The sequence below is a fragment of the Suricata suricatta genome, chromosome 6, assembly GCF_006229205.1.
Source record: "Suricata suricatta isolate VVHF042 chromosome 6, meerkat_22Aug2017_6uvM2_HiC, whole genome shotgun sequence".
Lineage (NCBI taxonomy): Eukaryota > Metazoa > Chordata > Mammalia > Carnivora > Herpestidae > Suricata > Suricata suricatta.
In genome coordinates this window covers 69,802,318-69,817,904 of record NC_043705.1, presented here as the reverse complement: position 1 = coordinate 69,817,904, position 15,587 = coordinate 69,802,318, and the positions used below count along the sequence as shown (strand labels likewise).

The window sequence follows — 15,587 nt, the reverse complement described above, 5'->3', positions numbered from 1 at the left end:
GAGTGAACCGGCGAAGTGAAAACCCACTGTGCAGGCTGACATGCGTGGGCTCCCAAATCCACGCAGGCCTCTGTACCTGGAAGTCCGACCTCTAGGAATGCCTAATAAAATATGTTCCCATATACAACCTGTGTGTTTGTTCACTAATTAAGAAGGTACATATATAAAAACTTAATTTATAACTTAAAAGAATGTGTATCTCCCCCACCACATCATGTCCTACTACGACCAACATGAAAACGCCCAAAAGTGATGAACTGATCCAGCTCCATCTTAACGTATGCTCTTACGATCCTGGATGTCTTTCTACCCGCAGCTAGGATCCCGGGAACCTGTAGAAGGCTGCTGATCCGGGGTTCCAGAGAACCTCTTCCGTGACTGCACCTATCTGCACTCTCACGTCTGCTTGCCCTAGATGGTGGCCTCCGCTACTAGTGCCCGTGTGATTTAGTAGTCTCCACCTAGGATTTGGTGCTTGGCTTATCTTTTCTGTCATCTTTCAGACATTCCTTTGTTCCAACCCCAGAATTCGAGAGCCAGTCCCTCTTTCCTTACCCTCCATCCGTTTCCCTTGCTGAATCTCAGGACCTCTGCCTGGGTAGAACTCTGACCTCTGCTTGGCTTTCTAGGGAATACAGAAAGCTTTATCCCTAAGAAATAACCAAGCGTACAACTGGAGCAATAAGAATAAATGGCACCTATTCTCCATTCTGGATTAATTCACTAGGGTGGGAAGTTAAAATCTTTGGGAAGAGGAAAATAAGAGTATTATCCTTACTCACAAGGAGAAAGAAAACACCCTCCAGAAGGATTTCCATGAGCAAGGCAGAGAAGCAAAACAGGATCATACAAATCTTAGTCCTATAACGTGTATTCTCAGATCCTGTACACAACATACCTTAATTCATATCAAAGGAATTGGTGGACAGGATTCAGGTGAGAGCCATACATGAAGCAGAGCAGGTGAGAGAGCATCACAGAATTTGGGAACTTAGCAAGGACTTTAGAAATCATCATTTATTCCTCATTGTAAGAAAGTCCTGAGGAGACTTCCTTAAAGCCTGGAATACTTCATGGCCAGCTAACAATTTAAATATACATTTCCTGATTCCTAATTCAGGATTATATCTCTGTGTTGTACTCAAGGAATGAGAGAGACCCTTACCCCAGGAAAGCACAGAACTCTTCTCTCCTCCTGTGCAAAGGAGGAAATTTAGTTCAAAATATGGAATTGTATAGCCACCAGACTCTTCTTCCCCAACAAGAATTCATTTTTTTTCTAACCTCAGAACTCAAAATGACTGTGTTCAAAATCAAAACCAAGGAAAGGCTTGGGTTTAGAACAAAAGGCAACACTTCTCTCCTAATCATTCATATAAAGGTTGTGAGTCTATATATCATGAATAATATGTAGATGTAAATTATATATGGATAGATAAATGGGTAGAGATAGAAAACAGATAGATAGATAGATAGATAATCTGTATAAACAGATTTCTGTGTTATCCATGCCTTGAATTTGAAGAAAAAAAACCCCAGAAGGATAGTTATTTGGAAAGAACACCGATAAACATACATTTTTACTGTTCTATAAGCAAGTAACCTAGAGAACTTTTGAAACACAGAATGCAGGTTTATGTGCACATTTCTACAAAGGCGTTATTTAGTTTGGTCAGACGGCAAGAGAGCTACCCCTCGGCCGTAACCCTGCGGGCCTGGGCAGCTTCCATACACCACCTTCAGTGTGTTCTGAAACAAGAGAACTCTTACTCCTTAATTCCATGATACTTTGTTTAAAAATTTTTGCCCAATTAAATAAGTCAGGAATCTTCAGTAAAAGCTAGTACAGTTTTTAAATATTAAATATAAAATATTAACTTAAACATCATTAACTTAGGTTATAGAATTGACAGTCATCTGTATAAAAAATGATAGGAATATTTTTTCTTACATTTAACATGTCTATATTCTGCTAGGCATTGCACATAACTTATCTTTTTATCTACTGTAGCCAATTTGTTTATCACAGAATCTGAAATAAGAATACACCGGCTAAATTGTATAATGTAGTTGTCTTAAACAAACTTATTTTTATTTATTTTTAAAAATTTTTTTTAATGTTTTTAATTTATTTTTGAGAGACAGAGACAGTGCGAGCAGGGGAGGGTCAGAGAGAGAGGGAGACACAGAATCCGAAGCAGGCACCAGGCTCTGAGCTAGCTGTCAGCACAGAGCCCGACGCGGGGCTCGAACTCATGGACCGTGAGATCATGACCTGAGCCGAAGCTGGACACTTAACCGACTGAGCCACCCAGGTGCCCCTAAACAAATTTATTTTTAAAGCCCTTCAGACTCTACAGTCTAACTGTCTAGAGTTTTAACATGAACATGTTTATGACTTGATACAAAGTCTGCATTTTATAACCTTTGATTTAACTTACATTTTAAGCCTATACAAGATGAGAAACAAATCCTTAACTGTCTACCTGATCAAAAAGATTTCTCAGGACTTTTGAAAAGGGTCCACAAAGAAACTGCCTTGCTCCAGAAAACTATTTGGACTTAAATTCTGAGAAGTGAGAAAGCATCCCCTTTAATAAGCTTAACTGTAACTGGACAAATTCAACAGCACTTCATTCTTGACATAGAGTGCATATTCCTAGAGCTCTAGGGGAAAGTTTCAGAGAATGGAATTTGCAAGTCAACATTTTAAAGACAGGATTCACAGATATTTTAATTCTTATATGAATTAAAATCTGAGATACTGAGAAATAATACAAGCTTGTGTTTAAAATATTTAATGGCAAAGATATACTCAAGAAAAAAACATTTATATACTATTGACTCTTCTAATGACTCAACATTATTTTATTGTCATAGTATATCTGCTAAAATTCAGAGAAATCAATGTAAACTGATTTGCAATAATGTAATTTTACCTTTCCTGGTGTTTTCAAAATGCATTTCACTTTCTCAATTACATTTGAAACATCGCCAGAATCTTTCAATTTCCTCCTGATATCTTCCTCCAATTCTTCCCACTGAAAAGCACCTGTAAACAAATTAATATATGTTGGATTTTTAGGTTAAAACAGGAAGTACAGAACGTAAATCTCTTATTAGATATCACTGTTCCTTCTTTTATTTGTATATGCTTTTAATTTTTCTTTACCAAATATATATCCTTGTAATTACACTAATACATTTAAACAGTTCTCACATTTAAAAAAAATCGGTTTGCCTTCCCCTAAGGTATTTCTCCAGACCTGAAGTCTTCTTCCCTGAAAAGTTGCCACCTCTTTATAACAGACAGTCAGCTAAAAATGACAGCAATGGCCAGAATATCAAGTAGTCCTTCCTACACTCCAATTATTTACTTGCTCTAAGTAAGAAAGCAGATGGGTTTTTTTCAAGATCGAATTAAATCATACTAATCATGGAGGGAGGGCAGCGGCTACCATCAGGTAGAAGAATAAGCTGTAGGAACAGAAGGCATTCAGAAGGCTCTCACATTGTCAGGGTCAGATAAGGATGTTCTGTAGTCAACTCTACAGAACTAACCTGAAGAAGAAAGGTAAATAATAACTTGATGAGCTATATGACCATGGCATTGGAGCAAAATCACTGCACTTGGTACCTCCTCCCCTTGTCCCCAACCCACTTCCAAACTATCTTTTCCTAGACTCATTTCATGTCTGTCTCACACTGTCAGCCCCTTTCCTCTGTATCTTACAGAACTCCCATTTGATGGTCAGCAAAAGTTCACCTTTCTCTAAGTACTCTCTTGCTTGGCTTATAGCAGCCTCCTATCCAGTCTATCTGCTCCTCCGTGGCTCTCTCCACATTGAATCGATCCCAGTACTCAATGCCAATAAGTTTCCCAAAGTATGATTCTGATGATATTGAAGAGATGATCCCAGCTATCTATAACTTATAGAAAGTCCTAACTCCTTAAAATACAGTTCACTAAGGTGTAGTGAGGGTGGGCATAGTTGAGAGACTCAGGCTCTGCATCTATCTCTGCCATTACTGGTGTGACTTTAAGGAACTCATTTCACCTCTAGGTAACTTGAAATCCTTTTCTATCTGCTCTCAGTCTATTTCTTTTGATGTTTCCCTTTACGTATCCAGAACTTTGCTAGACACATTCGTAGACGTTAGGGACTGGGCAAGCACATAATAAACATTTACTGAACCAATGAGATTGGGCAATTACAGCCAGCTTGAACAACCAGATCCAAAGCTGCTCTGAAGAGTCAACTGATAGTCCAGCGGCTCTCAGGCATCCCTACAGTGGAGCTCTGCGGCACTTGGCACCTTTGAGTATCTTTAGACTTCTCACCTGACCCTCAGCACTACTGCAGTGTACTCTGAGGAGAGGGGACGCAGGAAGGAGAGGGCTGACCAGGGCAATCTGCTACCTCTGTGGTGTAGACTCCCGCATGACCACACTCAGGCCATCGACATGACATCAGAGGGCACGGAGTTGGGAACAAACACAATTGGCTCTCCCAGGCTGGTGCCAGCCAGCTCCAGCACATCACTGCTTCTTCCTACCTTTGATGCTCTTTTTCTGACTTCACTGTCAGCTCCCCTTCCTCCTCAAATTTCCAAAGGTTTGCTGTCTAGAAAAGTCCATGTTTTTTTGTTTTCATTTTTTCTGCACTAAGAATTTTTAAATTTAAGGTGACATACTCTTTTAAAATCTGATAAATTCTTTGAACTGTCTCTCCTGAAACACACATAGACACACAGACATTACAGTCCATATTAAAATGTCAGAAGTAGAAGAACCTCTGAAAAGCTAACAAGACCCCAGCTCAAAATGATTTATTCTATGCCAATGATTCTCAACTACTGCTTTATATTACATTTACCTGTAGATCTTCTATAAAATATCACTGAGGAAGTCTCATTCCCAGACCAATTAAATAAGAATTTCTGGGCTGGGGCCCAGACATCATTTTAAAAGCCTCCCCAGTTGATTTTAAAGTGCACTCAGTGCTGACCATCACTAGCTCTTCTTTTGAACATTTCATCCATTACCAAAACCCAGGATCAGTGGTATGCAGCGAACAGTGGGTAATTTTTTATTGCCTATACTCACGCATGCTAAAGGAAAACACAGATAGCTTTTTAAAAATAAATTATATTAACTAATGAATACCTATACAGTGTCTCCATTCAGAATATTATCTAAGGAAAGCAAGAATAAATCTAAATACATGGGATTAATAGCAGGTAAATCCTTATAGACCACTCATTTGTTTGAGAATAGACACAGAAGGATCCAATAACTAAAAATGAAAGTAAGAATAGTTCACAGGGCACTTTAAATATTGGGCTGTTCTTACAATTAGAAATGCTCATCAAGTCATCTTGGACACATTTTGTTCCAATAAAACTTAATAATCCTTGTATTGTGATTTTCTTTTTTATTTTTATTGTGGTAAAAACACTGAACATGAAAGCTATCCTTTTGACAGAATATAAAGTATACAGTATTGTTAACAATAACCATGACATTGTACAGCAGATCTCTAGAAATTATTCATCTGGCATAATGGACTGGGATTTTCCATTTAGCTGACCCCTCAGAGCACTGATTGACTTAGGTTCTTAGAGAGCATGGTACACTCGTGCGTACAAGCTGTGTTTAGGCAGTGTACAAAAGAGCACACCACAGAGGACTTCCAAGAGCTAGAGGACTCTAGGCAAGCTGCAGATGACGGCTCGTTTCCACACATTCATTTACTCTGGCAGCATTTCAGTAAGTGATGTGAAATTCTAAGGGCCATCTGTGGGAGGAAGAGCTCAGAGCAAAAATTCTTGAGGCCCTTACATATACTTCAATTCCTAACCATCTGAAACCGTGTGAGTCAGAACTTTGCAAGCATAAAGACTATCAAGTATTGTGAGAATGTCAGAACTGTATGCCAATAAAGGATTCTAGGTTGATGAAGACCCAGAAACTGCCGGCCTCGCTCCTTCTCTTTGAGTATTAGTCTTTCAATACTTATACAACATACAGTGTTAGCTGTTATCCAACAAAAAATTAACATATGCAAAGCACACACTTTTCTTGTGTCTATTTATTTAGACATCTGAATAGGAGAATAAACCGAAGGCTTCTGTTAACCAGACTATTAAACAGACCCTTCCTAAAAGGAGGACCCAAATATCCATGGTGACGCAAAACATACAAAATGTCAAATTCCTAAAGATTAGAAAGAAGTATGTCGTTTAGAGAAAAGACTCTCCTCAGTTTTTCAGTCCATGTTTACTCAGGGCAAATATTCCTGAGCTTGCTGTGTCTTGGGTTCTGCCTCCACATTACCAGCCCAACCGACACACGTACAGATGGCTCCTGTCTTCACTGTCCCCCCACCGAACGTAACTGTCGGGTTGGCCAGGGCTTCAGTGAAAAAACCATTGCATAACTGGGTCTTAAAACTTGTGCTCGGTTCCAAAGTTTTAAAATGCTCAACAGCACAAGAAAAATAAGCAGAGCCTGTCCTCTTTACAAAGTCTCAAAAAAAAAAATGTAGGTTTAAAGTTTTTCTTTGATTTGATAAAAAATATTTTCTAAATAAATAGTAACAGAGGTGACTGGGTGGCTCAGTCGGTGACCCAACTTCGGCTCATGATCTCACTCACAGTCTCTGAGTTGGAGCCCTTCATCGGGCTCTGTGCTGACAGCTCAGAGACTGAAGCCTGCTTCTGATTCTGTGTCTCCCTCTTTCTTCCCCTCCCCCAATCACGCTCTGTCTTCCCTCTCTTTCTCAAAAATGAATAAATGTTAAAAAAATTTAAATAAACAACAACGTATGGACAAAGACCAGAGGATAAAATAAAACATCAGTAAGTGTTTAGGCATTTGAAATAGGAATTCCGTTGATTTTTTTCTCTTAATAAATTTTCTCCATTTTTCAAAATTGATTTTACTGTACAAATGCATCTTTAATGTTTTTTTAAACATAATTTAAACATAATATAACCTTTGTTTGAGTCAGAGGTTACACTCCATAAATAAAGAATAAGTAATAGGTACCTGCTGAAGCATTTAGTTTTGCTTCTCCTCAAAACATCAAGGTCTCCCTGCCACCCCAGGTCAACGACCTGTGGCCCAGCTCTTACCTGACACCACCTCTTCTCTGGGCTCCAACATACAAGGAGAGAACAGAGAAGAAATGCAACAGCTCGGTGTCAGGTTAGGAAGCCCTGTGTCTGAATCAGTCAAGGGCTTATAGCTTAGCAAGCACTCCCTGCCACAACTGAGGGCAGGGGCTACAACACAGCGCTGACCACTCCAGCTCCGAAGGGCTCACATCAGTCAGTGCAGCCAACCCCATTTTGACTTGGGGACCTCAGACTGATAAGTGAGCTCCTCCCCTGGACACTGGACTGAATGCCAGGCTCTCAGCCCCTGGCTGTGGCTGGCACACAGTTCTTCCAAGAGCAGGTTTTGCAGTTGCTTATAGTCCAAAGCCTTAGCATTACCTGGGAGACTGTGTGAAATGCAGAATCTTAAGCCTCACCCCCGAGGCCTACTGAATCAGAATAGACACATTAACAAGATCCTCAGCTGACCTGCATGCATATTAAGTCTGAAAAGCACCAGTCCAAATGATGGACAAGTACCAACCATGTAATATCAGAATAACAACCTTCCTGAGGTTGATCTCCAGAGCAGTGGAGCTTCCTTACTGAACTCATGTCCTGCCTGCTCTATTCCATCCCAACTATCACCAGAGATGAGCTGGCCCAAGCCTAATCTGATCATGCCTAAAATTCTAGAACAGCTTCTATGGACAGCTTCCACCTGGCTTGCAGCCTCGTCTCCCGCAAGGCTTCACCGTCTACACTACGCTCCAGCCATAGGAAACTGTGTGGTTCCTGGAAAATAGCAGTTCCAAAAGATTATATTTTCCTAGATGCATATTTCCCAGTACATTAATTTCTTTCAAATAGCATCAGAATGAATACATAAGGGGGCTGAGGGATGGAGAGAACTTTTCTTCCTCCCCTTTTTTTTTTTCCATCTGCATGTATTAATTTTGCTGTTTAAAAAAATCACTCCCTATGAGGTTTTTGGAGATAGCTGGAGATACAACTGGCTCTTTTACTGCTACCTGATCGAAGAGGATACAATTGACTCCAAAGTGTTAATATGCCTTCGAAAGTATTCAGTAGATATTACAGTAAACTTGCTGAATAATTTCAACAGTAACATCATAGAAAAGCAAGGCCAAACACTTCCTTCATAGTTCTCTGAACATCGTTAAAGACTTTTTTCTTTTCTCATGTAAACACTTTGGTTTTTCAGAATTAGCCTTAAATTCTAAACTGTGAGACTCCAAGTTTAAACATGAAAATCTGTAGTAGTAAATGAAGTCTTTAACTAGTGTGGTTTATTCATATGATGATTCACAGCTACTAGAGTCTACTCATTAATTCACCCAACACAAAACCTGCCATGTTGGAAGGCACTGTGCTCTGTAGGAGTGGTTATTTATGCCTCTTCCAAGCCAATGTTCATTAAACAATGGATTTAATTAAGACTTATCATTATCATTCTACTCCTATGTAGTATATGCATATACAAATACAAGATTTTTTAAAACTTTTCTAAAATGCAATTTCTACGCCCAACATGGGACTCAAACTGATGACCCTAAGATCAAGAGTTGCATGCTCTACTGACATTGAGCCAGCCAGCCACATACATTTTAATCCACTTAAATCTTCATGCTGCAACTGGACTTTTTGAAACCATTAATTTTTAATTATATAACCACAGCCTAAATGAAAAAAAGTAAAATTTTATTTTAACACCAATTATTTCCCAATTATTTCAACTGAAGACTATCCAAAAGTTTCTTACAAGTATGAAATAACACTTTATTTCTTTATTTGCAAACCTTTACAAATTTATCTGCCCCTCATTTTGAAGTCTAAAAACAGATTATAAACGTTGCTCCCTACACATTTCCAGAAAAGGAATGACCTGAACTAAGTATTTCATGAGCACATAATTCCAAGTGGAAAATTAAAGAAGAGAGAGTTCTCAGAAAAATTTTAATTAGATGCTTACTTTAAAAAAACATTTTACACTGGAGCGCCTGGGTAGCTCAGTCGGTTAAGTGTCCAACTCTTGATTTCACCTCAGGTCACGATCTCACAGTTGTGAGAAGCCTTACATTGAGCCCCACATCAGCCTCTGCTCTGGGCATGGAACCTGCTTGGGATTCTCTTTCTCCCTCTCCCTCTGCCCACCTCCCCTGCTTGTGTGCACACATGCTCTCTCTCTCTTGAAAATAAATAAATAAAATAAAAAATAAGTAATCATTTTACATCAATTCTTATCCATTCTTATATGGGACATTTAGATGTGATACCTTCAATTCATTGGCTAAATTGACTCAAATAAAATGTCTATTTTTTAAAATATAGTTACTATAGTATTTAAAAGGAATAGAAGAAAAATAACTGATTAGCTCAATCCTAAAAAGATTCAGTGCACAGTAAAAGGAAAAAGTAAAATCTAAAATAGTCAAAGTTGGGGCGCCTGGCTGGCTCAGTCAGTACAGGATGCGACTTTTGATGCTGGGGCTGTGAGTTTAAGCCCCACATTGGGTGTAGAGATTACTTAAAAATAAAATAAACTTGACCAGATCTCAGTTTAAACTAACTTTAAATACTGCTTCCAGTTCCTAAACTGAATATAAGCACCCAGCTAATTTCTCTCAATTCCTTCCAAAATCTAACAGCAAAACAGAAAAGGGAATAAATGGCCAGGTTTTAAGATGCAGAGATTCATTTCTATTCATACTTTCTATTCATGAAAATTTGTTTCTTTAAATTTAAACTAGATAATAAATTCCTGTGTTTTCACATTTTAGATGTATAAAACCAAGGCAAGTAAACTTACAAGGAAGATGGAAACTATGGGCCAATTCCTGGATATAAAGTAATTACTCTTTTATGTACAATCCTTACCTTAGATGTAGAAAGAAGAGAAATGTGAAACTAACCAATACACCTGAGCACCACGGGTACACTTCACTTCAAAAGCTTACAAGAACCTAGCAGAACCGTTTAACAAGGTACCTGAATAAATGAAGCGCAGAATGTCTGATAAACAAGAACAGAAGTGGGCATCTTTAACAACAACACGTAGAGGTGGGTTGCCAGGAGACTCCTGGCCAGCACCTGGAAATGCAGGGTCTCGGTTTATAACAAAGAGGTCCTGGGTGGTACGGATGATACTGGAATCCTGAATGTCAGCGGGACTCTTCACGTTGAAAAGCAGCATGAAGACATGGCTTACGGCACAGAGGACAATCTTGTGGGCCTCGGCAGCTTCTTTTAAATCTGGGTTGTAAAAGACCACGTCCACACATTGGCAGCAAAACAGCAAATTATTTAAGTCCGAGTTATAATGTGATGCTTCAGCCTTTAAGACAGGCATTTTCTCTATTTCAAAAAAGAAAACAAAAATGATAAATTATTCTTTAGGTCTATATACCCAAACATTTCAGGTTCATTTTAAACACAACGAAAGAATTCTTTTTTAATATTATTAAGTTGAACCACATGAAATTGCCAACATATGGCCATTCTGACCCATGAAACAGCCATTTTATTTAACTTAGCCTAATTATAAACATATGTAAATGAACTATCTTAAGTTAATAGTCACAGAAATATTATAATTTTTATAGTCCAAGTGAAAATTGTACTAATGTCATAAACAGCAATAAAATAGTACTTCTATTTGTGTGTCCCCAAATAAGATTTTCTACGAATACTGAATTTTAGTATGCTGGTAGTTTTCAGTCTTTCACCTGAGAAAAAAAAATTCGAACAAATTACTGAATAAGTTCTGAAGACCCTAACCTCACATTTCAAGTAATTTTCCTCTCAGGGTTGGAAATGGAGGGAAAGGAAATTGTTAAAATTAAACTTAATATGTCAACCTCTCAAAGTCAGGGCTTGGAGTCTTGGACTCCAGTGTCTGAAACCATCTTGATCATTTTATTTTGATCCTAAAATTAAATATTTTTTTTCTTCCTGGTAAAACAAGAACCAGCCTTTTCCCCTCAGCACACCTCAGATAGAATGTTAGCTAGACTCCCCAATTTCCAAAAAAAGGATGTGATCTTCCATTTCCTAGTCTGATCGCTAACAAAGATAGATTAGCTCTTAGTCAATTCAGGATACCCCTACAGAGGATCGCACCCGAGACCCTAGTCACAGACTCGAACTATAGAATGTCTGCTGTCTAGCTTTTATCCAAAGCTGAGCTGAGGAAAGTGTTACCTGGAAAACGTTGCCTGAAGGATATGCAATCTTCTAAATGAGTAGAATTCAAACTCCTTTAGGAATAACAATTTTTTCCTCTAAAGCAAATCTACAGTCTATGAACAAGGTAATTTGGTGGCTAGGCTCTTCCTGAACTATACCCCACTCCTTCTCTCCACTGCCTAAGGCACCTTCACAGACCCTTCGTGGCTAAGAGCAGTCCGAAAGCCACATGCTCCAGAGCCCAGGATCTATCCTTAAAAGTTCTTTTTTTTTTTAATTTTTAAAAATATTTTATTTATTTTTGAGAGAGAGAGAGAGAGAGAGAGAGAGAGAGAGAGAGAGAGAGAGAGAGACAGCGTGAGCAGGGGAGGGTCCGAGAGAGAGGGAGACACAGAATCTGAAGACAGGCTTCCAGGCTCTGAGCTAGCGGTCAGCACAGCACCTGATGTAGGGCTAGAACCCAGGAACTGCGAGATCATGACCTGAGCCAAAGCCAGACGTTCAACTGACTGAGCCACCCAGGCGCCCCAGGATCTATTCTTTGAACAGGTCAGAACCAGAACGAATGTTCAGGGTGATACCTGACAGAAGGGCACAAGGAAAAGCCCCACTGAACTGAGGCTGTGTTTGCTGACAGACACTTGCTGACGGGAGACTTCTGAATGCCCCGTCTACTACTAGGTCACCTACTGCCCCCAGTGGGGACCCACATAAGAAATTTCTTTTAGTGATAAATGGCATGAAATGCTTTGCTCTCTCAGAGGAACTGTTGTGTTTTCTCTCCTTGAATAATAAGAATGAAGAATTTACCTATCTGTGTACATTGTTTATTTGACTATTCTCCACCATCTTCACATCCAGAAAGTATTTAGAGAAGCAGGCTTGCTACATAACAATGTCTCCTCTCACTTTTCACGCCAGGAAGTTCTAAGCAAATATGTATCCCTCATGATTTATATATCTGTGTTTTTTAAAAACCCAGAATTGACTTGCCATTCTAATTTATTATTTTCTTGATTTTTAATTTATATTGATTTAACAAATACTTATCAAGTAAGTGCTTTTTAAAATAATATCCATAACAAATGGATCTCACAGAGTACTATTATTCTATTTCTATCACAAAATTAGACAAAAATTTGGGGGCATCTGGGTGGCTCAGTCAGTTAAGCATCTGACTCTTGATTTCGGCTGAGGTCACAGTCTTACAGTTTGTGAGTCTGAGGCCCTCACTGTGTTCTGCGCTGACAGCACAGAGCCGGACTGGGATTCTCTCTCTCCCTCTCTCTCTCTGCCCCTCCCCTGCTCAGTGCTCCCTTACATTCTCACGCTTCTGCATGCTCTCTCTCTCTCAAAATAAATAAATAAACATAAAAAAGGGCAAAATTTTGATAAAATTTAATTTTGATAAAAATTATATTTATTTATTTTTAACTTTATTTTCCTCTTACCTTGTGTTATGAAAATTTTCAAACATTCAAAAAAGTTGAAAGAATGATACTATAAGCACATACATGTCCTTCAGTTAGAATCTGCAATTATTAATATTTTGTCATGTTTGGGGTATCTGGGTAGCTCAGTTGGTTAAGCCTCTGACTCTTGGTTTCGGCTCAGGTCATGATCTCATAGTTTTATAGTTTGATAGTTTATATATGTCAGGCTCTGCGCTGGCAGCGTGGAGCTTGCTTGGGATTCTCTGTCCTTTCTCTACCCCCTCTGTGCTGGCACTGTCTCTATTTCTCTCAGATAAATAAACTTAAAAAAAAATTTTTGTCATGTTTGCCTTATCTCTAGATAGGCACACACTTAAACATTCCTACTGCTGATCAACTTAAAAGTGAGTTGTAATCATCAGGATACTTTAGCTCTAAATACTTTATTCATTTCCAAAAAATAAGGACAGACTTCCATTAGCCACAGAACCATTACCATACATAGGAGAATTAACAGTAATTCCATCCTATCATCTCATTTCACAGTCCATATTAAAAACTTTGCCCAACTGTCCTAAGAGTCTTTCAGAGGTTTTTATGGAACAAGTATCCAATCAAGGTTTATACACTGCATTTGCTTGCTATTTCCCTTAGATTTTAATCTAGAACAGCTCTCTTCACCACATACACTACCTTTTAAATAATCTAAAGACTTAAGTTTAAAACAGCATTCCTCAAAATGTGGTCCAAGTGCCACCTGTTTCAGAATCACCTGGAAACTATTTTTAAAAGCAGATTCCAGGCCCCATCCCAGATTTACTGAATAACAGTGAGTCCTCAACGTACTCAAATTTGGGAACAATTGCTCTAAGACTTATAAAGTGATTGATAATAAATATCAATAGAATGTGTAGACATTGGTTAATAAATGCACCTGGTTGTTCAAGCTGAGGTGGTCTAATTCCATGAAACGAGCTGCTCATTTTCCTTTTCTTCATTTTTTCACTTGTCTTCTGATTTAAGGCTTGAATCATAAAATACTCCAACTAAAACATGAATCAAATTTTAAGTAAAGCTTAAACACAATTATGTATCTGACATGATTGTTTGTACCCCAAATCCCATTTGCCAAATGTTCAAATGCTCATACCATCTACATGTACACTTTACTAAACACTGGTAAACAAGTTTTTTATTTTAAAAAAATGTATCAGGTAGAACAGACCATGCCTTGTCTAAGCATAGATAAACTATCCATTCAAGAAGGAACTGTTCATTCTCTTGAATAATCAAGAAAGCCCAGCAGGACGACTGTGGGACTGTCAATAACCGTTTCGTGGGCAACCACAGCAGTTAATACTAGACACATTCAAGGCAGGACAGATATGGCCTATGTCACAGATGCTGGTATCAACTAGGGATGTTTACATATGTTCTATTCTTTTCTTGAATAAATTACTTTAAAATACATCCTTTATATGAGAAATTACAAATCCTAGCCACATACACATGCATAGCTCCAAGCCTAGGCCTTGACACTGTGAGGCTTGGGGCAAAAATACAAACAGCGGTCCATGTACTACACACACAAATATTTAAACTTCGTAAATCAAGAAAACAAACGATTATGTAAAATATGTTCTATAATGCTTTGCCGAGGTATCCTCTTAAAGGCTATAAGGCCAGGTTTGGATTTAAATTCTGAGATGACTCAGAGCTTCATGTAGCCCCAGGAGAACTGTCCTCTAACCCCTGGGCACGGGTACTACCCCTTCTTTTCTCACCCTCTGCTCCATCCCACGTCTCAAGGAGCTTTATGCATATAAGGAGACATCCATGCCTACACATTCAAACTCTGCTCTCCCCTCCCCCATTCCTCATTAGCAGTCACCCTTCAACCACCTTTCAGACCTAAGGGACATACACACTAGCAATGCAGTCCACCTTCAGGAGGACTCCACAGGATTCTCCAAGCACCATGCAGTCCTGATTTTGTAGGGTTGATTCTGTGGGCTAAGAAGGGCCTCCAAATGCCCGCAGGACCCAATAAATGCCATTGCAACAGAGCAAACAAATCCCCGCTTCTCATATATCCAACAACAAGCTATTTGTACGAGTAGTTTCTATGGATATTTTCAAGTTGTATCACTTAGGAGTATATGAAATATACTCCTTGGCCTTAGAAACAGACTGAGTGTCACTGGTCAGAGAATTCTGGGGTCCTGGGTTTTGAAACATGGTTTCAACACTGTACAATAGAACCTTCTGCTCTGTATTGATGGAAATGCTCTGTAATATCTGTGCTATTCGACAGAGTAGCCATTAGTCTCATGTAGCTACTGAGGACCTAAAATGTGGGTAGTTCACCTGAGGAACTGAATTTTCTTTAATTAATTTAAATATAAACAGCCACATGTAGCTAATGGCTACCATATTAGATGGTGCAGGTCTAGAAGGGGCTACCTAGCTCCAGGTGGGCATACCCCCTTGGCTCCATCATCTTGTGCCATATGTGGGTACAGGGATGGGGTGCAACTGGAGGAAGGCCAAATGGGGCTCCCTAAAGCTCAAGGGCATATACTCCTCTTGCCCAGATCTTCATTCTCAACTCTCAAACACAAGATTTTTCCTTCTTCCTTTTTAATTTTATTGTTTTATTTTTTAATATAATCTATTGTCAAGTTAGCTAGCATATAGTGTATACAGTGTGCTCTTGGTTTCAGGGATAGATTCCCATAATTCACAGCTTAGATACAACACCTAGTGCTCATCACAACAAGTGCCCTCCCCAATGCCCATCACCCACTTCCCCTCTCCCCTGCCCCCCCATCAACCCTCAGTTTGCTG

The 15,587-nt window shown here is 39.0% G+C and overlaps 1 protein-coding gene across 1 annotated transcript in view; it reads right to left on the bottom strand.

Moving 5' to 3' along the window:
* The window catches only part of RHOBTB3 (Rho related BTB domain containing 3), a 53,192-nt gene that overhangs the window by 21,410 nt on the left and 16,195 nt on the right, over nucleotides 1-15,587 (bottom strand). The window contains exons 5-7 of the mRNA XM_029942624.1: nucleotides 13,675-13,786; nucleotides 10,111-10,476; nucleotides 2,940-3,052 (exon numbers count right to left, since the gene is read on the bottom strand). Coding sequence (XP_029798484.1) covers nucleotides 2,940-3,052; nucleotides 10,111-10,476; nucleotides 13,675-13,786 — 591 coding nt within the window. The remainder of the gene's footprint in view (nucleotides 1-2,939; nucleotides 3,053-10,110; nucleotides 10,477-13,674; nucleotides 13,787-15,587) is intronic.